The sequence below is a fragment of the Pogona vitticeps genome, chromosome 1 (assembly GCF_051106095.1).
Source record: "Pogona vitticeps strain Pit_001003342236 chromosome 1, PviZW2.1, whole genome shotgun sequence".
Lineage (NCBI taxonomy): Eukaryota > Metazoa > Chordata > Lepidosauria > Squamata > Agamidae > Pogona > Pogona vitticeps.
The window spans coordinates 337,145,212-337,169,350 of NC_135783.1; the positions used below are offsets into that span (position 1 = coordinate 337,145,212).

Below are 24,139 nucleotides of genomic sequence, written 5' to 3' on the forward strand. Positions count from 1 at the left end.
CAAATCTGCATTTCCCATAGGAATGCATTGAAAACCATTTGATCCGTATCTGCTCTTTTCCGTCCATAGAAACTAATGGGAAGCTGCTATTCCGCCTTCGACCACTAGAGGGGGATATTTTGTTTCTTTTTTTCTTAGGTCAAGAAAGGTTCAGGGAAGGCAGGGAAAATACAGTCCAGGCAGTACCAGGCAGTCTAAAGACTCCCAATCCACCCTCTAAACGCTGGGAGGAGTGAGGAAGCAGACAGGCACCCTTTTCACTGGCCAACAGTTAACTGAAAGTTCAAATTTTGCACTTTCCCTGCCTCCCACGTGGTTTTTTTTCAGTTTGTAACTCAAATCTAAGTACTTAAGTCAAGTCAATATTTTCCTAGGAGAGTGGTTCTTAAGTCAAAATGTTCTTAACTCAAGCTGTTCTTAAGTCAAGACCCCACTGTACTTCTGTATGCATAATTATTTAAAAAGAATAAGGAGGCACCACAAGGACCTTAAAATCTAAAGCTCAACATAGGTAACAACGCAAGAAAAGGAAATATGATAGCTCTGTTACAGATGCTTGGGCTTAAACTGCCACATTTCCTCAGTGTTTCTGCTCTTTATGCTATGATCCAGCAGTCTGATAAGAACAGAAACTCATATGTGCCTTTCAAAGCCTCTAAAAGTCTCCCTAGCTGGTGTCTCTCCTTTGCTGTTGAGCTACAACTCTCATTATTCAGAACCATCACAGAGAAAGCTTGCTCTTGGGAACTAGGTTAAATTCCACTATCACCAACTCTGCTGTTAGATGATGAAATTATCTTGGAAGAGACAAAGAAAAAGTGTCACAATTCTAAGACCTCTAGATATTTATTTGTTTAATCTCTGATTCTTTAAACACAATTTAAGTTTCTTTTCAAACTAGTACAAAGTTAATTATGTACTGTATTGAGTACGGCATACAAACTCGGTTAACATTTTAGGGTGAAAGGATTTAACTTTCCAGATCCATTCATAAGCAACAAAAAGTAGGCTTGTTTGCTAAAAAAAGCTCCCTCAATCTTGTGATCTGAAAGTATACTCAGTGGGTGTATTCACACAATATCACAAGCCAGGAAACTGCAGGATTCCTAATTCATAATAAACATGCAACATCTTAGTGCATCCTATTCAATTGCTTTCACCTGCAGCAGGAATGGTTAAACAAGTCACAGAGTTTTGCTCTATGATTGGTTTATTGTGTCATCTGGAAGCAGACGTACAGTATTTCCATTTCTGGTTCAATCCCTCCAAATGGTCCAGAGTTTAGTTTTTTGTTTTTTTTTACAACACGCTGCTGAAAGAATCAAGGGCTTGTTCTTCACTTTTTTGTCTTTAGTTTGTTGGGATGGAACCAGAGAATGACGCGGTAAACCATCTGCAAAAGAAAGCTCCACAGTTAGGCAACCTCCCACTCTCTGTGCAGTGTACATATTCATCCCTGGACCTTGGGGGCCAATACTTACATTTGCAACTCCTAGGTCTCAAAAAAATGGGGGTAGGGCATTACTAAAAAGTTTGCTTTACATCTTCTTGGCCTGGAAAATATACTGTACAAGGAATAAATGTAAATAGAATCAATTGTCAAAACAGATTGTGCATGATAGCTCACCTGGCAAATCAAACTAGCTTCTCTCTTGAAAACTGAGTAAAAATAAAGTTCCAGCAAGAGAAGATTGACTTCAACACCCAAATAAAAAGCTGTTACCTTATTATGCCTATATTCTATAAAGGTATGGTATTTAATTAACTTGCAAACTTGGTATCCAATTACCATATTTTATACCTACATGCAGTTTTTCTCACTAACTGCAGCCATTAGAATCACTGTGAATTTTGGCAGCACATAGATGGCAATCACTGCAATTCTAGAATATTCCTATTAAATACATTATATCTGTTGAAAGAAACACCTACATCAATTCTACAGAAACTGCCTTAAATCAATTTCCATGCTTGGATTTCCACACAGAATACAAACTATGAAAATTTCTGGCCAGAGTCCTGTTGGGGGATGGGGAGGCATGCAACAGTAATCATGCAATTAGTTTACATTATTTGACATCTCGTAACTGATTTTACAAGTGGTCACAATATCTAGGCTTGCTCAGACAGCACAAATCACTGAAGAATCACTGGATGCACAGTACTGTATTTTTTTACATAAGATTCTGGCCTGTACCTCTTGAAAGCCTTGACTTATAATTTGATTCTGAGATGGCATGCCATCCTATCTGCTGTGGTTTTTTAACCATATATGACTGTTAAAATGACACACATTTTGCAAATAAGGTTTTTTAAATTTGTCTTACCAAGATTGTCAGATAACAGAACACAATGAGCCAGAAATCAAAAATAAAAGTTACAGTCCATCAAGTTTCAAAGTTAAAACTTTAGTTACATAAAGCAGCCTCAGAGGTAATCTACTTCAAAAACTTTCAACAGCAGCAAATCCTTAACATGAGTTTTGAATAAATAGAAAGCTATATCATGGCAAAGGTACTGCAGAACAATGGATAAGTTTAAAAATTCAAGAGTATATGGCTTCAGTCAGCCAGTCATTTTAATAAAAGAAAAAGTATACGAAAAAGGTGCTGAAGCCTGATAATCCAGAAACTTGCCCAATTTTCTCTGAACTTATTATGGTTCTTGATAAAACTTGAGAGGTATATCAAAGTAGACTGAAAGATAATAAGGGACCAGAATTTCCACAATCTCTTCAAAAAATATTTGTTGTAAATGTTCATTGCTTTGAACATGGATGGACTCATACTTGATAGAAAAAGAGGGAGGTCCAGATGAATCAGGAGGTGAACAGAGTTGCAGCTATAACTGTAATGGGGAAGAGGCTCAAAGCATCATCTGCACAAACAAGTCACATATCAGGGAAGAGAAACACATATGTGTGAAGAACATTCTGGTGGAAAATTGCAGTAAGTACTGTACTAGGTAAGGAATCGATACTGTCAAAATGTCTATGAGAGAAAGGGTGCTGTCATTAAGGTGCCATCAAGGAAATCCTCCCATGAAGAATAGGAAGTAAACAGTAGAACAAGCAAATACAGTAAACTGAATTTGGTAAAATGGTTTGTTTGTTTATTGCATTGATATTCTGCTTCCATTAGTGCCAAAGCACTACTCTGGACGATTATTATTATTTTGATTTACAATCAATCCTAAAGAATCTTGCAAACAATTGAGAACATGCACGTAGTAAAGGTGTTAAAAAAGAAAATTGAAAACAAAAAAAATCCTAGGTATGGAAGGTAAGTTAATTAAGGCTGCAATCTTGCGCAGATTTATTGAGAAGGAAGCCCTCCATCGGGCCTACTCTAAAGGAAGCATGCAGAGACCTCACATTCACACTAAGCTGAAACCGATGAGTTCCCTACCCAAACCGAACATTTCTACGAGCAAAGAACTGCCATCAAAGGGCATGAAGAAGACAGGGCGCCTTCTCCCGCAAGGAAGAGGATTAACCACTGGGCGTGGTCAAAGGCCGTTAGGGATTCAAATAACCACGCAAAGGCGGCGTTGGTTGTTCCGGATTAAACAACCCGGGGGTTACGTGAAAGAAAGCTCGTGTGAACGGGAGTGGGGAAAGCGTGCTGGCACGGAACGACGTCTGGAGGAGACCTTCTGGGAACAGCGGGTTCTTTATCCCAAGACGACAGGAACCGTCCGCCAGAACTATGTATTTTTTTTGGGGGGGGGGCGGCCGGCCACATGAGGGAAGGCGGAGAAAGGCGCCGGGGCCACCGGGCCAGGCCCTTCTGAGGCGATAACGCGTGAGTGCGTGTGCGAGCCAGGCGGAGGGAAACAGGAGAGGCCTCCCCATTACCTTGTAGCGACGACCACACGGGGCTCAAAATCCTCTCACCGGACGGCGCTGCCCGGGGTGTGGAGGAGGAGGGGGGGGAGGGGAGGGGAGAGGCGGTGGCGGCCGCGAAGCCACCCACAGCCCCACCGCGCGCACGCGTACATAGACACCGACACACACCACACACCCAAATTCACCCACTGCTGGGCACCCAGCGCTTGCCCTGTCCGCCTCTAGCCCCGCCCCACCCCTACACGGAGCCCAGGCCTCCGAGGTCGCCATTGGTTCCCAGGTCTGACACAGAGGCTTTCCGGCCAATCCGTTGCGAGGCTGCCTCACCTATCACACGGCGGGGCGTGTGAGAAGTGGAGGAAACAGCTACAGTATTGGAAGTGAACCGCAGCGGGGAGGTGAGGTGCAGCGTGTTCTGATTGGTCGGAAACAGACTCACTCTCCACCTCTCTTTCCAGCTTTCTTCAGAGGAGCTCATTCGCTGGTGTCGACGGGAACCCGCCTTCGTCTCTCTGTCGTGTGCCTCCTATTGGCCGGCGGAGTGGAAAGCGGAATACGGGGTGGGAGGGGGACGACGACGCCTCGGGAGGCAGGGCTGAGGAGTTGGTTCTGGGTACGGGTTGGCGGTCCTCAGAGAAATACATCCGCCCCTCTCCAGCCTCGCGTAATGACGTCAGCAAAGGCCTGCGCTGGTTTTTCCAAGATGGCGCCACGCAAGGGGTATCGTTGACGGCGCGAGGCGGTTGGGGTTTCGGTGAGTAGCTTTTGGCCGGGGCCTACCTGAGGGAGGGAAGGTTGCCTTGTTGTCGTTACCGGGGTGGTCGACGGGTTCTGAAGCCCAGAAGGCCTTTTTGGGAGCGGCCACAGTAACGACGGGTGTCGATACGTTTTACCTGTACTGTACCTGTATTTTTTAAAACAGGGATTTTCTCTGAAATACAGAAAAAGCTTTAAGTAAATGCCTGAGATGAGAACGGAATAAGCGTGAGGTGACAGGGTAGCCTCGCGCGTTACGTTTTTTGGCTTCCTCACGATACGGGTTGGGAGAAGAGTTCTTTAGAGACCGTAACGATGTTTTGAGATAGTGTATCGGTCTTCAGCCCGTTTTGCGACGCGGAAGCCCCTCGATTCGATGTCATTATAACACTTGAGTGATTGTCAAAGAAAAGGCAAAAGGGAAGAAACTAAAACTCTACTAATATTTGAGGGGGGAAACGAAAGACTGGTGTTTGAAGTTGTTTTGGGAGGTTTAAGAGTATCCACTTAGTTCAGTTTTGCACATCTTGGAATTGGCAGATAAGATTTTATACGAGATGAATTTTTATTATTGCGAGCTATATGTCTACATCGTGATGTCAGGTTGTTGTTTTTTTTTCAGTTTGCCACTGTAGCTGCCTCTTTAACTGTTTTGGCACAAGGCCCATAATGGGTTTCTTTCTGTACCAAGTTGGGCAGTTGTTGATCTCCAGGTATTGTTGGTCTGCTGTTCCAAGCATTCCTTCGTTGTTGGCTCTGGCAGGTGAGAGTTGTAATCCAGCAGCATCTGAAGGGTCACAGTGGCCTACCTTAGCTCTATGCCTTGCTGCCTTTCAGTTGCGATTTTATTTGTAGCAAAAAGAATGGAAACAGTGCAGGTCAGATTGGACTATCGATGCCAAGCATTTAAAACAGTTTCCTAACAGTTTAAGGCACTTTTAAATGAGGGAAAAGGGACATCGGAAACAGCTCTTTGATCTCCGTTTCCCTTTTAAAGCTCTTTCCGATGTCCCTTTTCCCTCATTTAAAAGTGCCTTAAACTGTTAGGAAACTGTTTTAAATGCTTGGCATCGATAGTCCAGCTTGTGAAAGGCATGCAAACTTAATTTGGTGTTGTTCTGAGTCTTCGTTCATTTTTGCTGATTTTTTGTTTTCTCCATTGAAATGTATTGGACGGACCGTCCAATAGATTTCAATGAGGAAAAATAAAAAAATCAGCAAAAATGAACGAAGACTCAGAACAACACCAAATTAAGTTTGCATGCCTTTCACAAGCTGGACTATCGATGCCAAGCATTTAAAACAGTTTCCTAACAGTTTAAGACACTTTTAAATGAGGGAAAAGAGACATCGGAATGCCATTGAAATGTATTGAGTCGGCTTCAATACATTCCAATATAGGAAACATTGTTTCACTCAACGATGTTTCCTATGGGGATTTTCACTGAACGATGGCAATCCGTTCCAATTGGAACGGATTAACCGGTTTTCAATGCATTCCTATGGGAAACGGTGCTTCACAGAACGATGTTTTCACACAACGTTGATTTTTTTGGAACCAATTAACATCGTTGTGTGAGGCACCACTGTAAAGTGGTCTCCAGGTAGTATTTCATTAATTTAGTCATTCATTCCATTGAGTGATGTAAATGTTAGAAAAAAGGTATAATATTAGAGTTTGAAGAACTTCGTTAGAAAGTATGTGCAAGCATACAAAAAGGCTTATAAGCAATCTGAGTGCAAAATTCTAACAATTTCAACTCATTTTAATATTAAGTCTTATTGTGTCAGTAGTATCTTTGTTCATGTTGGATGAGAGAAAGCTTATAAAATTATACTTTTACTCATTTTTATACTGGTATATTTTGTGAATGTATGAAGAAATTCTTATTATGAAAAATCCTCAACAAAAATCTTTTCTTCAGAGGTTTTGGAGTCACTTTGTGGAAGGCAACACCTTGAAAATCTTTTGGATGGGAATTATACCATATGAATAAATGAAGGAAAACAAAGAAAACTCCAGCCCTTCTGTAGCTTCGGCAAATCCAGACCACACAAAGCCATGCTGGTACTGGGATAAGAAAGATTTGGCTCATACACCATCACAGTTAGAAGGACTTGATCCAGCCACCGAGGCAAGATACCGCAGAGAAGGTGCCCGGTTCATATTCGATGTTGGAACCCGTTTGGGATTGTATCCTTTGAGTTTCTGTGTTGCAGCTGGCATCTCATTCATTAACCTCAGTTAACTGCAGATACTTTCATGATGGCACTGCAGTGCACACATGCATAGAAATCTACCTCAGTCCTAGGAATGGTTTAATAAAACATTTAATTGTGTTTTGGCATTTAGTAATTGTGTGTGTGTGTCCTGTGCTGTCAAATCGGAACTGATATATAGCAACCCTAATAGGGCTTTCAAGATGAGTGAGATATTTAAAGAGTGGTTTCACCAGTTCTGCTCCCCTAGTGAGCTTCCAGTAGGTATTTGAGCCCTGTTCTCCAGAGTCTTAGTCCATCACTCTATCTATTACACTGCATTGAAAATTCACATGTAATAATTTATAACCATTATTTATTTTCCCAGTTTTAACAAGGATTGTGTAATTTTAATTTCTCTTTTGGTTAATAGAAAATATTTTTTTATATTTATTCCTATTTATCTAAAACCTGGTTAGTTTTACCGTACTCATACAGAATATCTTAGTTTAGCCATTTACAGTAAGCTGGAATTCCAGTTAATGTTTACATTTATAACAAATGTATCAACAAGGATTTTCCAAAAGGTTGTTTGAAGACATTAAAGTAAAATATTGGCAGGAAATCTGACAAGTGCCAGCTTATTTTGTTTCTGTTTTTCAGTGTTTCTCATTTGTGGTCTTTGTAATGATTTGCTTTATTAATTTCACTTTTCAATTTACATGCCATATTCCTATATCAAAATTAAAGCTCTATTTCACAAGCCTTATTTATTTTTTTGAACCTCATCAAAAATAATGAGACAGCAATGGCAAGTTCAGAATTTTGTTTAAGGGCTTTTGCATCTGGATAACTATATATTTTTGTGGAATCAGAGACCCTGATAATGTATCAGTATTTGTCATTTAAGGCAGCAGTTGACATTTCATTTTAATAAAATACCTTATAAAGTGGCTGTATGAGACTGTTGAAGTGGACATGAATAATTATTGCCTTGTTTAGGGGAACATAGGAATTCAACAAAATAAAGTGTACTGTATCACTCCATATTCAGTGTTTTGGAGTAGACTGCTCAATGGCAAGTCTGTGTCTGCTGCTGTCCACCAGCATTATTAATAATGTGCTGCCAGGTCAATTTTGAGTTATAGCGACGCTTTTCAGGGTTTTCTAGGTAGACAGTACTAAGAAGTAGTTTATCATTCCCTTTTTCTGGGGACGTCCTGGGACTGTGCAGCTCGCCCAAGGCCACAATTCCTCACTGTGGGATATGCAGTGAGGAATTTAACTCCTAACCTCTAGCTCCACAACCAGACACCTAAATTGAGATACTTAAAACTCAGTTCTGAGTCATTATTTATAGCAAAGGCAATACTACATTTTTTGAAACTAAATGCTCCATAAACTGGAAATGGCATTTGATATTAATCATTATAAACACATTTGATATCTTTTAAGACCTTACCTTATGATCCAGACATTATGATACATTGGCAACTGGGATAATATACTTTCACCGATTTTATATGTTCCATTCCTTCAAACAGTTCCCAAGATATGTAAGTAGAAGTCTGTTTCTTTTGCACAGAATACGTTATTTTGATCTGTGGTGCCTTTATACATTTGACAAAGGAAGACATTTAGGTATGTTGTTCTAAGAGGAAATACAATTTAGGAGCAGTCATGGAGAAAAAGGAATAAATGGCAAAGGTCTGTGCAATTATTTTAGATACATTTTCTTAGTTATGACAGGATATGTGGGAGTTCCAAAGGCATAATATAAAAGATGATGAATCAAGAGTTTGGAAGGATTTGGTTTATGTGTTTGTTTCCACTGGTGAATATAGACACTGGTCATTTTTGGACAAGAATGGTAGCAGATTCTAGAGAGTCTCCTGACTCATCACAAACATCATGCTAGTGCATCAACCTGGTTTGTTCTTGCTTGGCTATTTCTAACTAACTAGGAATCCAAAACTCGATCTGTTTCAAGACCCATAGTTCTTGGCTTGGGACTTCTGAATAAGACAAGATTTGTAATCCAGTTTGAATAACATGCTAGGGGTTTGAATCTGGTTTAATTAGGCACACAGGAACAAATGGTCTCAGGTGCCAGTGTACAGCTGCTTCATAGCAAGCTTTGGTTCTCCAGAATTTTAGCTTACCATTGCACCTGAAAGTGGCTGTTGTGTTTCTCCTTTGATCATGACACAAGTCACTACATTTGAAGAAGTCTGTTAATTGCACAAATTAAATTTCTGTGAATAAAACAAATGTGTGATAAGCTGGCTCCCGTTGTTACACCTAGGTGCCAGTAGATGGGGCAAAATGATTTATGTAGACTCAGAGGCACAGATTTTGGCAAGATCTACTACAGTAATTGAAATAGAATATTGAAATAAGTCAGGGTGGGCAAATTCTGAGTAGTCGGAGGACAAGTTTAAGCCTTGCTTTGCCCCCAGGGGCTGCGTCAGACCTGGAGATGGCAGAGATCTGATTTTTTAAAAAATAAATGCCAGATGGACACTTCCTGTTTTTGGGGGGGGGGGGGGGCGGTTCCAAGCCATAGTAGCAGAAGCTGTTGCTCCTATGAACTTATATTAGACAAAATTAAAATTTCTTTAAAAATATAATTTTTCGTTAACTTAAGGGAATCTTGAAAGCTCCCTTTGGAGTCACAAAAATGCCCACTTTATCCAGTCTATTTTTATCCGTAATAAATTTTATTCTGTTGTTTTCATCTCAAAGCTTGAGCCCATTAAGAACATTTAGAATTTTGTTTCTGTCTTCCAAAGAATTTGATAAAGGAAAAATGAATGTGAAGATTAATTTAAATTCAACATGAGTTTGTGACTGAAATCTTATTGCTGATTTGCATGTATGTAAGTGAAATTTTGTGAGCCAGAACAATGAATTGCTACTAATTAACAACGTGCTAGTTGCTTTCCTGGTTGTGTGCAAGGTATACAGCCTGGAATGTAACCAGGACTTTATTAATTTGTGTCAGTTTGCCTCCCAAAACATGCAGTTTGAGTCACACATATATAAATCTGCAGTAGGATTCTGACCAGTGTGTTTGCATTTGGATCCCCATTTTTCATCATTGACATGCATTGAAATGACTGAAGTTCAATAAAATGTACTTGTAAAGTTTCCAAAATACAGTCATGATAGATATTTTAAGGTAAAATATATGCCTCTGTGTTGCGTATACATACCAGCCAATATTCTATTCTGTTTGAACCTGTAGGTTCCTGTGTTTGACACATTGTCCTTTGTGTCACAGATCTTGCACTGTTTGGAAAGTTGCCACATGGCAAAAATTTCAGCATGTTTATAGATTTTCTTTAAGAATTCTGCCTGCTGCTCTTTGTGGGGGTAGATAATAGTTATTTTCCTGGACAGTACAGGTTAATTACCTTTTTAATTGTGTATGTAGAGAACTTCCTCCTTTTTTTTACAGGTGACTGGAGCTTGCTGTCTCTTTCTAGCTGGAAAGGTTGAAGAAACACCCAAAAAATGTAAAGATATCATCAAAACAGCTCGTAGTTTACTAAGCGATGTGCAGTTTGGTCAATTTGGAGATGATCCAAAGGTAAACTGACACGTGCTAACAGTTCTTTCACTGAAATTGTCAGTGGTGGAACCCTAAAAAGCTGTTTAGCTCAAGATTTCTGTGCTGTTTCTGGAGGAATGCAGATACAATTAGAAATAAATGTAAAATAGAATAACAAATACATTACTTTGGACAAAATATTGGCGGCATAATTGCTTCAGCATTAACTAAGAGACATTGGAATTGTGGGGCTTATTTAGACTGTATTTTCATGATATGTTATTTTGAAAGGTGATGTGTATAGCAGTGCTTGTGTGTTGTTCTGTTGCATTTGCCTGTCTTTTCAGCAAAGAAATAACCCACTGCACAGGGGAAGCAGTGAAACTGGCCACACAGAGTGCAGCCATATGCATACAGTAAGCAAATTGGAAAAAATAAACTTTTGTCACTTGTTTTTTTTCTTTGTTATAGCAATGATAGGCATTTTCTTAGCCACAAAGTCTTCAGAGAACTCAGTTGCAAAGGCATTTTTTTTACCAAATTAATATATAGAAAGTATTGCAAGTTAATTCAGATATAACATTTCATTGGCTTGTATCTACATAATGTATTGCACAAGTACATGCCATGAGATTGTTTGGCACATTATTTTTCAGTAGTTTGGATGCTTTGAAGGTTCTGAACACTTTGTGAGCAGTTCCCATAAAAGTCATTGTGGTTGTCTGTTCTTGTTTAAATTGCTGTAGATCCAAGGTTTTAGTTAGTGTTTGTGCACTGAGATAACCAGGATGGGAAGAACAAAATCCATCCTTGATCCACTGTGCCAAGGATGTGATTTACTCCTGGTTGCTGGAATTCTGTTTTTTCACTGAGAATCCCCTCTCACAGTCTTGGCTGCACAATTAAAGAAAACAAGTGCACAGTTCTACTTCTCCCATCCCTCCATTGCTGTAGATGGTTGTCTAGCTTTGTCAGGATTAATGACAAACTGGAGGAAGATGTCCTGCTAAGCTTGCACAAAAGATAAAGGAGGAATAAAGGGAGTATTGTCAATGTCAAAAGCATGCCATTATGACTGAACTTTTATTTTGGCTGTTGGAATTCATCCTGCTACAACTAAATGTAAGCCACTCTTTACTTTTAGCATGTTGCATTTGACTGCACAGGTGTGCAGTTTCACTCTTTCCCCAGAACTGTGCAGCATTATTATACATCCCCCCTACCCACCCCAAAATGTGGTTGTACAGCAAAGCTCAGCAATCAGATTTGCCACTAAGAGCAGTATTTCAGGTTGCAAGGAAAATAACCTCTTTTTGCTTTGTGATCCATACTTTACCTGCTTCTTCTGTCTCTGAGCTTAGCCCTTGGTGAGACTGTGCCGGAAGCCTCAAATATCTTTTTACCAGAAGGGAAGCAGAAGTAACCTGGGACTTCTGCTTGAGAGTATTTCCTTGTGTTCTCCTACTTGTGGATCTCACAAGCTGTTAGGCCATAGTGGCTCCAAGAGTAGAATACTGAGAGAAAATTGAAGGGTTGCTGTTGCTGAGTGTTGTTGTATATAAAAAACTAGTAGTTTTATATGTACATCTACTTTTATTTAGATGTTTAAGACAACTTTCCGTTTTGTTTCTTACCTAGATAAGGTTATTGCAGGCAAATCCAATATTTGGAAATAACTCTAGATATAGATTCTTTTGGTATTCTTTTGTAACACCATATGAACTTTTGTAAAATGTAAAGAGAGTGATTTTGAATTAATATACTCTTTGCTCTCTTATGGAATTCAGGAAGAAGTTATGGTTTTAGAAAGAATCTTACTGCAGACAATAAAATTTGACCTGCAAGTGGAACATCCTTACCAATTTCTGCTAAAATATGCTAAGCAACTCAAAGGTATGAAAAAAGTTGCATTACTAAATATTGCTGTGGGGGTCAACATTGTATTTGCATCATCAGTTTTGTTACCTATTTGTGCAGTTTTAATAGGGATACATAATTTTTGGTTTGGTTTTTGGCAGAATCTGTTACACAACCACTGACCTATCAAGCCCTCATTACTCATCTTTTTCTGAGAAAAGCTAAGCAGAAGAAGGATCATGCCTTGTATTGGTTCTCATTACTTGAAAATACCATGGCGGGCAGCGTACGCCACCTGACCCTGCTGTCTAAAGGCGCATAATGCTTCTTGAGTCCAGTATGTTCCCTACTTGGTGTTTCCCAGGAGAAAGGGTAGAGGAAGATAGACTTCTGTACTCCACATCTTTCATTCTTCTGCCAGAACAGGGAAGGTCAACATGGCTGATTGATGTCAGTTTTGCCCTGTGTGGTCAGTGTTCTTCACCTTGGCTAAGGTTCACTGTGTAACTACCCAGATGAAACCCACACACCTCTTTAAAGGAGGAGGTTTGGCCACTTGTCACTCTTGCCAGTGGTTGGTGACAAAGCTACCTGAAATTATAAGAAGTTCGTTGCAAATGTGTATGATTATATTCTGAGAATGCTTGCATTGTTTTAATACAGAATTCCCCCACATTTTCAATAGGTGATAAGAACAAAATTCAGAAACTTGTTCAGATGGCATGGACATTTGTAAATGACAGGTAAGAAAGATCTCCCTGTAATCATAATGTTAATTTCAACTGAAAAAAATAATTCTGGTTTGTAATTTGAATACTTATTTGAAATTCTGGTGGTCTTTTCTTGGCCTTTTCAAGACAGTATTTTTAAAGCTCATTATTGAGATTATTAGTGAATCCTGTTCTGCATTTTGTCCACAGATTGTGTAAATGCTTTGAAATGTATAAACGTTTTGAAATGAAGCCTTAGTTATGTATTAGAACGTGGGATGTATGGAAAAGCAACATGAGTGCAATGTGAGCATCTTGACAGATGAGTAGCAGAACGTATTATTGTACAGTGGTGCATCGCATACCGACAATAATCAGTGTAGCAAAAATCGCTGCAAAGCGATTTCATCGCTATGTGATATTAAAAAGCCCATAGGAATGCATTGAAACCCCTTCAATGCGTTCTTATGGGCTTCAAACTCACCTTTTACCAAAAATCCTCCATACGGTGGCCATTTTCGCTGCCCAGTAAGCAAGGAATCTGTCCCAGAAAACAGCAGGCGGCCATTTTTTTTACCCGGTGGCCATTTTGGAACCGCCGATCAGCTGTTAAAAAATCATCGCTTTGCGATGATCGGTAAGCGAAATGGTGCCGATCATTGCAAAGCGATTTTCCCCCATCGGGAACATCGCAAAGCGATCGCAAAAAGTTAATTGCTATGCAATTTCATCGTTAAACGGGGTGCCCGTTAAGCGAGGCACCACTGTACTTTCTATTTTTAACACAATGTGCACCCTCGATGGGAAAAGTCAGTCAACTGTGCAATCTGTTACCCCATATTTGACACAGAAAACAATGTGACGTGTGTGTGTGTGTGTGTGTGTGTGTGTGTGTGTGTGTGTAACAATCTGATAAGTTAGCACCTAGGAGCAGTCTGTTTTTTTCCATAACTAACCTCATTAAGTTGTTGTATGAGGATCTTCAGGTTGAGTTACATATTTAGAGGTTGTTTTGGTTACTATTTTTATGTATCATTATTCTACTAAATAATACAAGACAATTTACATATAATAATAATTTTCATGAAGATATCAAGTGAGAAATTTTGCTAATGTTACTGTTGGCACCTTTGTCTTTGTTTTTCCCCTAGTCTCTGCACTACCCTGTCACTGCAGTGGGAACCTGAAATTATAGCTGTTGCAGTGATGTACCTGGCTGGCCGCTTGTGCAAGTTTGAGATCCAGGAATGGACATCAAAGCCAATGTACAGAAGGTGGTGGGAACAGTTTGTGCAAGATGTACCTGTTGATGTCCTGGAAGGTACTGGAAACTTCTGCTGCCCAACGTTTTTGTCTGAATTATTCTCTAGATCACCCATTCTCAATGGGGTCCAAAAAGAACTCCCAGTCCCATAATTCACTAAGAACTGCCATCTCTGGCCAAATTATGGGACCGGCAGCCATCAGAACAACAGGAGGTAGAGTATCCCTCTTACTACCTTCATGCCATTTCCACACTGCTTCTATGGGCTCTTTGAAAGTGCCCCAGGCACTTTTGAAAGTCCCTGTGAATTGCAAAGCTGCATGGGGAAATAAGTTCTGAGAAGAAGTTGCCTTCATAACGAGTATGTGCTTTTCAGGTGGCACAAAGAAGCAGCAGGGGGTGGCGGCGGCGGGGAGGACTTAGAGATAGGAGGACTGCTCTGTCTCCTGCCGTTTAATGGTTTCTAGTTCCATAATTCAGCATGAGGGTTCTCACCAAATAATGGGACTGGGTGTTCATTTTCTCCAAAAATCCCATCCCTCCTACTGCTCCCAGCTTTTGTAGTCCGCTACCTCAGTTCTTAAAGCAAGTCCTTCTATATTTGTTGAGGAATGATCTGATACATACATTTGGCTGCTTTGTACATAAACCCAAAGATTGCCACATTCCACCCTGAGCACACCAGACTCATCTGACTTCTGAAGAGTAGCGAGGTCAGGTCTGGTTAGAATTTGGATGGGAGACCATACCACCAGGGGTTACCATGGATGGTCACCTTGGGCTGAAGGATAGAAAAGAATCTTGTCTGAAATTCTGGAGAAAACTGTTGCCGGTTAGAGTTACAGATCTGGATTTGATGGACTGATGTTTTGATTTAGTACAAGAAAGCTGCCTGTTTTACTGAATATTGGCTTGTGGTTCTGAACTAATCTGATTTGCTAGCCAGTTCTAAACTATATATTTAATTTATAGAGTATATGAATTCTGGCATGTTTAAACTATAGGCTGTTATATCTGGAGGGACAAGTAAAAAAAAAACAATTCAGAAATTGAGAAAAAAAACTGGCCAGTTTGGTCATCTATGGAACAATTCATGGCTTGAATATAAACCATGGCTTGGGGCAACTTAGAAACATGGCCCTCTGTCCCAATGTATTATTCTTGGTTTCAACACCCATTCTGACATTGTTCTGTGTGAGAGAATGTGGAATATGGTGCATTATCATATGTAATAGAGATTATTAATTTTTTTACTGATTTGAAGCTGACACTTGAAATGCCGGTAAACCAAGGCAGCTTATTTTGAACTTGGTGGCATTTAACAAAGAATTGCAGAAAATGCATTTCATATGATTTTGCACACAGCTTTCAAAATCTTAGCTGTCGGTTGGAATGTTTAACCCATGGTTTGTACTTCTTTTTTGAAAGACATCTGTCACCAGATCCTGGATCTGTACTCGCAGGGGAAGCAGCAGATGCCTCATCATACCCCTCATCAGTTGCAGCAGCCTCCGTCCCTTCAGTCTACGCCTCAGCCGCCACCACCTCAGCCCTCTCAGCAGTCTCAGAGCTCAGAGCCACCACAACCCCAACAGCCTAAAGAACCTCCACAGGCGGCAGGGCAGCAGCAACAGCCGCCACAGCCGCCACAAAGTCAGCCCTCTAAAAAACCATCTCCTCAGTCAAGTCCTCCCAGGCAGACAAAACGACCAGCGGTAAGAATAATAAAAGAATGGCTTGCATCACATTGGTCCTGCTTTTCTTGGAATGTCTTTATTTGCTGCTTCAGAAAGTAGCTAGTTTTAGCTGTGCAAATGAACTCCTTGCCACAGAAATGGGACGGGTATATTATTTGTCTGTTTAAGATACAAAGAGCCGTGTGGCACAGAGGTTAAACTGCTGTATTCTAGCCAAACTATGTTCACAACCTGAAGTTCAATCCCCGATAACCAGCTGAAGGGTCACTCAGTCTTCCATCCTTCTGAGGTCAGTAAAATGAGTACCCAACTTGCTTGGGGAGTCAATGTGTAGCCTGCATAATTAACTTGTAAAATGCCCAGAGAGTGCTTTAAGGGCTATGAAGTGTTATATAAACAGAAGGCTTTTTTGTTTATGTCAGTTGAGCTTAGGTCAGTGGAAGAACATGTGGCTCTCCAGGGGCTGCTAGGCCCCTAACTCCCATCCTGTTTGCAAACTCACCATTTTGGCTGTTGGGATTTGGGACTCCAGCAGCATCTATAATCCAACATGTTCCCCCTAACATTAGAACCTGACCTTTAGAAACAATCAGCTTTATGTTAAACTATGTGTGATTCTTCTGTAACTCCCAACATTTGATGTCAAGGTATACAATTTAATGTTTCTTTTTACAAGTGTGATTTGAATGTTTGATTTGAATTTCTTTCCCCCAATAATAGGCAATATCACCAAAGGAGGAAACGAAGACTGCAGGTAAAATATCCTTTTCCTCTTGTTTTATAATGAATTTATTTGGTATGATAAAAATATAGTTATTTGCAGTGCCCTGCTGTGGATGTATACTCAGAAGTAAGCCTTATTGATCCGTGAACAGTATTGCATTATTCAGTTTTCCTGAAGGAATCTTTTTAGCAAAAAAAGTGGCAATCTTATTGTCTCTGCTCTGTTTTCAGAAGCACCTCCTTCTAAGGTTGCTAAAATCGAACCTGCTCATCCCCCTGTACCCCCTGTGCATCCACCATCTGGTAAGTTGTACCAGGAGCTAGCAAATTAATATGATTTTATTTAAGACACTAAATATATGTTTGTGAATAACCCCTCAAACGTCAGCTTTGACTTGGCCTGCCTTGTAGACACGGTGTATTCCACTTCCTCCCTCGGTGTAATCCTTAAATACTTTTAAGACATTCCTGCCTCTTCTGCAAATGAAATAACTACCCTGTTTCCCTGAAAATAAGACAGGGTCTTATATTATTTTTTGCTCCAAAAATGCATTAGGGCTTATTTTCAGGGGATATCTTTTTTTTTTCATGTACAATAATCTACATTTATTCAAATACAGCCATGTCATCATCTGTTTGCTGCACAAGGGTGGAGGGTGGGGTTTTACTTAACTAGGGCTATATTTGGGGGTAGAGCTTATATTACAAGCATCGTAAAAAATCCTACTAGGGTTTATTTTCAGATGGTACATTTAAGTTGGGAAGCCTTTCACCATTCAGTATTATGATCATAGGTCACCCATGTTAGCTTGAAATACAGTTACATAGCATATAATATTTACAATCAAAACAAAGCAGACTGAAATACAGATTATAATTAAGTGTGAGTTTCTAATCTAGTTACTGCCATTTTTTAGTCGTCTGTTGTATTATTGTCCAAGTCTCTGCACAGAATTTAGCAACCTTGGCTGTGGTTTCATTTGAAGAATCAGAGGGGAGAAAAGAGATGCAAGACTTTCACCATTTAGTTGGGCAGCAAACCGCTACTAGGCAGAAAGAAATTGAGCAGCAGCCAGTTACCAGAAGACAGATCAGTGTACCTTGCCACATGGCCCTGTGCAATGCCTGTCTGCTCCTGTCCTGTGCCATATTACAAGTGTGACTTGAAAAGTGGCATAAGCATGAGTTCATTTGCTTCCGAGTTTAACTGCCTTTAGCAGAAATGTTGCTTTTGTCATCAGGACCTAGATCTATGCAACATCCTTCTATTTCTATGACATGTTAGCTCTCCTCTTGGATGGGACCAGGATGGGACTTAAATAATTTATGATACATATGCACAATCTTAACACTGATGAATTCGAACTGGGGCTCATCAAGAAATCCCAATATGTCGTATGTCTGGGAGCAGAACGGTTTGGAAAGACAGGGCAGACTTTTTTTCAACTTTTAGGCAGTCATCCCAGCCTCGCGAGTTCCCAGTGCTGGGCTTTGATATTCATTATTGTTAAAAAGATAACCACAAATATAATCCATTAATAAAAAACAAACAGTTACAAGATGTTTCATAAATGGGCTAAAACCAAGCATAATTCATTTCCCATGAGTTCAGAACAAATCTCTTGTGTATATCAAAATGTACCATGGGGTAGGCTGAGTATATTTGTTTGAGTTCACGTGTTCGGTAAAAAGAAAACAGAGTTTTTAAAAAATAATTTGGGGTACTAACAGTTTTTGAAGCATGTTGCCTTTTTCTTGAGAGGCAAATGAGGTTGTGACATTTGGATGACACGTCGTTAGGTAAGCTTGCTCTAATTATTTCATTCCTAATGTTTGCCCTCAGCATAAAAGGAGCCTGTAAAGTAGATACAGTGCTTATACCTAACAAATATAACCAGTTTTTACTGGAATGTGCAGACTCTGCTGCATTCTTTGAACAGTTCTCTTACAGTCCTTGGGCAACCATATTTGATTAAGAAATCTGTGTTTTTTTCAGGCCAGCTGTATTATGACCTTTGCTAAGTCAACAACATATGAAGGTCCCACAGCAGCAGCCAGGGTTTTTAATGCATCTTTGTCATAGGCACATTTAAGTAGTATGAATGTGTAACTGCTTACTCTGATGTTTCAGAAGAATCTTAAGAGACTCTTGTCCCTTGTACTAACCAATTTGGACAGAATAGAGATATGAACTGTGTTGAATGGGGGTGGAGCCAATCTGTGACTTGCTCATTTCTAAATTAGCGTGAAAAAGCTGCATAGTTCAGTGGTTTTGGCATCTGGCTGCAGAGCCAGAAGTTCGATTCCCCACTGTGCCTCCTTGACAAGGTCTGGAGTTGATGATCCTTTCTAGCTCTGTGCAGTAGGTTCTTATTGACACTTTGTTTTCCCATATATAGGTGTGTGCATGAGGAATTGCCAGGGAACATATTTAAATAAATTGGTGTCTGATATTTTAAATTATTTTAGGGATTTGATTTTGTGTTCACACACTGTCCTATACAGTGGTGCCCCGCATAATGGGCGCCCCGTTTAACAACAAATCCGCATAGCGATGGCTTTTTTGCGATCGCAAAAGCAATCGCATTACGATGATTTAGGTAGTAAAATATCGCTTTGCGATGATCAGTAAGCTGTTTCGCTTACCGTTTTTCGCATAGCGATGTTTTTGGAACAGCTGATCAGCGGTTCCAAAATGGCCACCGGGTAATTAAAATGGCGAAAATGGCGGCCGTATGGAGGATTTGCGCATAATGGTGAGTTTACAGCCCATAGGAACGCATTAAACGTGTCTTGTAATTTTCCCCTTCATCTTACTGGGCTTCAGATACTCATAAGGACACAGTCCTAGGAGGGAATTTTGGAGCCCTTGCTACTGATTGTCTCATTTAATTGTTGCTGCTTATATGAACAGGAGTAGAAACTTTAGAAGTATATGCAGCACTGGGTGTCATATGCAACAACATGCGCTATTTTTTATTTTTATTTTTTGCAGAGCACAAGCCTCCTCTGACAACTACAGTTTCCATGGGAGGTGATCAGACTTCTACAGTGGATTCTGTGGACATGGCAAAAGTCCAGATCGCACCTCCCTCTCATCCAGCTCCTGTACATCAGCCACCACCGATGCCTCACCGCCCGCCACCTCCACCCCCACCATCAAGTTACATAACTGGCATGTCCACTACAAATTCTTATATGTCAGGAGAGGGATATCAGAGTCTTCAATCAATGATGAAGACAGAAGCACCAACCTATGGAGCACTACCGCCCACCTATGGACCTCCAACTCACTTGCCATATCATCCTCATGTGTACCCCCCCAATCCCCCACCACCTGTTCCTCCTCCACCACCCACATCATTTCCACCACCAAGTATTCCTCCTCCTACCCCAGGGTACCCTCCGCCACCTACCTACAATCCTAATTTTCCCCCACCGCGGCTACCTCCCTCTCATGCTGTCCCACCTCACCCTCCTCCAGGACTGGGAATGCCACCTGCAAGTTATCCCCCACCCACAGTGCCCCCTGGGGGACAACCACCAGTACCACCTCCAATACCACCACCTGGCATGCCACCTGTTGCAGGACTTGGGCGTGCTACTTGGATGAGATAGCAGTAGTATGTACATCAGATTGTCTTTGATTTTGGGAAATGGTTTAAGAGTAAAGACAGCTGGGAACATAGTGTGTATAAAGTAGATACTGTTGTATGAAAATGTAGAAGGCAATGACTTAGAATCTTTACTGGTCTGCTTACAGTTTAATCAGCAGAGAGCAATACAGGCTTTTAGTTTCCATACGGTAAAGCAAATTAAAATCCAAGTTCTAAGTTTATTGTAGCACTGGATTACTTTGCACTAGTAAAATGTTTTAAGAGCCATATTGGCTAAATTATATTGGTAAAAAGAAAATTTGCTCCTAGAAATCAGTGCCTACTTTTTGAGTGTCAGGATGAAGGTTATCATTTCATCTAAAAGAACACCTTTCTGGTTTTCATTATGTGATGTAACATTCCAACCACACTTTGTTCTAAGTAACAGAGCCGAATTTATTTAATATAGTTACACTAGTACAGCATTTACAGCCTATAACAGAGGAACATCTGTTGGTGTCTGCCTTTCTGCCATTTTTGTTTTAGAATGTACTAGGCTCTTGACTTGTATGTTTGTTTAAACCTATGTGCAAATTTCTGTACATAAATATATATTTTCTAAGTGTGAAAGTCTGAATGTAATGGCATATGGTGATTTACAACCTGTTTTGTTTTTGTCTTTTTAAGGCTGACTTTGTTGACATGTACCTGAATAAATCTGGTTCTGAAAACCCTTAGATGGAGAAATGCATTCTTTTAAGGCTGGGTGTAAGTTTTATTTTGCAAAAGTTACTACATAAGTCAGGATTAAATACAACTTTTCATAAACACAGTTTTCTTGGTTAATCCAAGTAATGCAATTTTGTTTACTTGATATCTAGTTAAATTTGGAGAATTGTGAGCCTATTCCTTGCTGTGGATGGGATACTGGGAACTTAATAGCTATACCAACAAATTGTAAAAAATGAGTATTTATTACATAAATCTGCTGGAAAATCCTAGATTACTGTACTATGCTGGTAGATTTTCAACTTAACTGAAACTTAACATATACTGGGCTTTAGCCAAAACTTGAATGTTCCTTGTCCAAAATGTTTGGAATGTTTATCAGTTGAAATACAGCAGAATGGTTAAAATGGCAGGGTTAGTAGCTCATGATTTCATACAATACTTCTTAAGTTCTCAGAAATCCAGAAACATCACAGCTCACTTACAAATAATGTATTTTATTTGCTTCAACCAAATGTATACACTATCACAGTCTCTTACTTAATTTTTACTAAAATATTCCAAATCAAGGTTTTACACACTTATCAAAAATCTGCTTACATTTTTTTCTGCCCACCCACGCAAAGTGATTCAATAAAAGGTATAAATGTGTGCTAAAATCTAAAGACATTGCTTATATACATGAGCACAGGTGCTAACATATTCCAGTTCTATTTGTCAGTCATATACAGAAAATATAGTGGGGCTGTAAGCTCACAGGTTTAACAGAAATCATAATTTCATACTGATTTCCAAAAGCAGCACAAATAGATTCTTTCCCCACATTATGAAAAATATACAATTTTCTCACTCTACAGCCATGCGCTCTGAAAAAGATCAGTAGTACTCCGCCCCTTCTCCCCTGTTCTAAAAAGATAAAAGGTCACTTAACAACACTGGGTTTGATCCAAACTTAGTCATTCTTAGAGTAAACCCACACAGAATCCTGATGCCTTACATGAACAATTGCACACGCTGTCCTGCCTTGTTAGGCTTCCCATTGTGATTCCCATACCAACTGACGGGAAACAATGACGCTCCTGGCAGAGTTACAGTAAATCTAAATGAAAACAGCTAGTGCAAATTGACCCTATGCATGTTTTTCCCCCGCGTTGGGATTTTGGCCTTTGGGATGCAAGTCATGACTTAGAAGGATAAGTTTATATCAACTGGTTTAAGTACGATTATGTCTTCATCCAACACTTTTCACCACTGTGGTTTGCCTAAAAATGTGCCATAGTTCTGCAGTTTTGATGCACTGTAGTTTGCTTTCCCCACCATCCCCAAATGTGAAAATATAATCAACTGCCTTGGAGTCAAATATTGGTGGCGACGGGTGGGGGAGGAATCCCAAAAGAATTTTGTTCTGACATAGATCAGTTTCAAACTAAATGGAAGGTTTCAAAAAATTAATTTCTGGTTCATTTTAGAGTGCAGCTGTGCAGAAAGTACCTTGGGATCTACTAGAAGATTGCCAGGTGATCATTCATATAGATCAGTGCAGGCTTATGCACTGACATACAATTGCTTTAAGACTAGCACTTCCCCCCATCTAAACAAGACCACTGAAATAAAGACGGCATGAGCACACACAAAAAGGTGTATGTCTGTGAAGTCAATTAACTATGCTGAAAATACTGTTCCTAAGCTCAGAACTGACAAGCCTGAAGATTGCCCAACTCTTTAACAGTACAAACATTTGGAGTTCACAACCTCCAAAGCAAACTGTACTATTGAATTTCATTATTCTAGATGAATACACAATCTTTCGGGTTTTTATAGTACAGTATACAACTTTTTTTAAAAAAAATGGTTAGATAACGTTTAGCATCCATGTTACAGTATACTGTCAAGTCACTGTAACATTTCACCTTCTCCCAAGAAGCCACTGGCTTGAGCTCAGTTTCAGCCAAATATAAAGTAGCAATTTAAAAACTTCAGAACATATACCATGATATCTATAAACACTGCAATGCACAACTTGCATTTGGATTAGAGATGGGGACAACTCACCATTTTGGCAAGTTCAAAAGGTGACTCACGAAGCATGAAGTTGCCCCCATGAAGCTTTGTTATTTGTTGATTCATGGGGAGGTGTGTTTTTTGAAAAAAGGCAGGCTAAGGGAATCCAAGCAGCCCTTTGCAAAGATGGCAGCTGTAGCTTCCCTACCCTAAATGAAGCCACAGCTGCCATCTTTGCAAAGGGCAGCCAGTCTCCATTTTTACATGAAGGGGGTGGGCTGTGGGGGTTGATGGCTGCCTCATGATCAGCAGCCGGTAGGCAGAATGGTTTTTTTTAAAAAATAGCGAAGGACAAATAAAAATGGGGAAATATTCATCGATCTGTATTCGTCGGGTCTTAAAATTGGACGAATACAGATTGATGACTATTTAACGAATCGGCTATTTTTGCCGGGGGGAAAAAACGATCCATTTATATATTCGTCCCCATCTCTAATTTGAATGTACCTCAAAAAAATGTAATTGTGCTGGATAGCTTTGTGGTTTAGGCATCTGGCTGCAGAGTCTGAGGTTGGGAGTTTGATTCTCCATTGTGCCTCCTTGATAGAGGCTAGACTTTGTATCCATAGGGTCTCTTTCAGTTCTGCAGTTCTAAGAAGATTACCTAAGATTATTCTAAATGTGACCATTGAATCCCAAGCCATTTAACTGGAGTATTTGTTTATTTTATTGGATAGTGCTACAAATTATGTTTAGTTGAATTTCCCCTTGTGGTGGTTTTGTTTTTGTTTTGCTAAAACCTGGCTGTTTTCTTGTTTTCATATTGTATTGATGGTAAAGAGTAACACTGAAACATGGTTTTATAATGCTTGTCCTTTTTCTGTTTGTTTTGTTTAACTCATAAGCAACCCCACACACAACCAATGCAGGTTCCAAGTGAAAGTCATCAGTTAGTTCCAGTTAGACTGACCAGACAAATTGTTCTTATACATGGGTTACCATCAAAATCTCATGGTTTCTACAGGTCTGTTCTAGTTGGAATGAACAACTGGAATTATCCCAGTGTCATTTGGCTTGTTAGGTCCCCACTGTCCACCAAAACATCTGGACAAGAGCAACAAATGTGTGAATGTACATATCTGAACTTGCACATAAACACCTTCTATTACAGCTCTTTATTGACTCTTCTTCCTCTATAGAGCAAAAG

The 24,139-nt window shown here is 39.9% G+C and overlaps 2 protein-coding genes across 3 annotated transcripts in view; one reads left to right on the forward strand and one right to left on the reverse strand.

Moving 5' to 3' along the window:
* Positions 1–3,997, reverse strand: part of SETD3 (SET domain containing 3, actin N3(tau)-histidine methyltransferase) — a 76,656-nt gene extending 72,659 nt beyond the window's left edge. The window contains exon 1 of the mRNA XM_020812901.3: positions 3,857–3,997. The gene's annotated coding sequence lies outside the window, so the exon portion shown is untranslated. The remainder of the gene's footprint in view (positions 1–3,856) is intronic.
* A 465-nt stretch (positions 3,998–4,462) lies between these two features.
* Positions 4,463–20,939, forward strand: CCNK (cyclin K). Of its 2 annotated transcripts, XM_020812898.3 has the most exons (12): positions 4,463–4,601; positions 6,529–6,797; positions 8,277–8,358; positions 10,263–10,394; positions 10,703–10,771; positions 12,143–12,248; positions 12,898–12,955; positions 14,074–14,243; positions 15,615–15,901; positions 16,604–16,637; positions 16,838–16,909; positions 19,602–20,939. In XM_020812898.3, exons 2-12 carry the CDS (start codon positions 6,601–6,603, stop codon positions 20,222–20,224), a joined length of 1,830 nt encoding a protein of 609 aa, XP_020668557.2. In that variant the 5' UTR covers positions 4,463–4,601; positions 6,529–6,600; the 3' UTR covers positions 20,225–20,939. The 2 variants fall into 2 exon arrangements, with proteins under 2 accessions (XP_020668557.2, XP_020668559.2); XM_020812900.3 differs by lacking the exon at positions 10,703–10,771.
* The last annotated feature ends 3,200 nt before the right edge of the window (positions 20,940–24,139 follow it).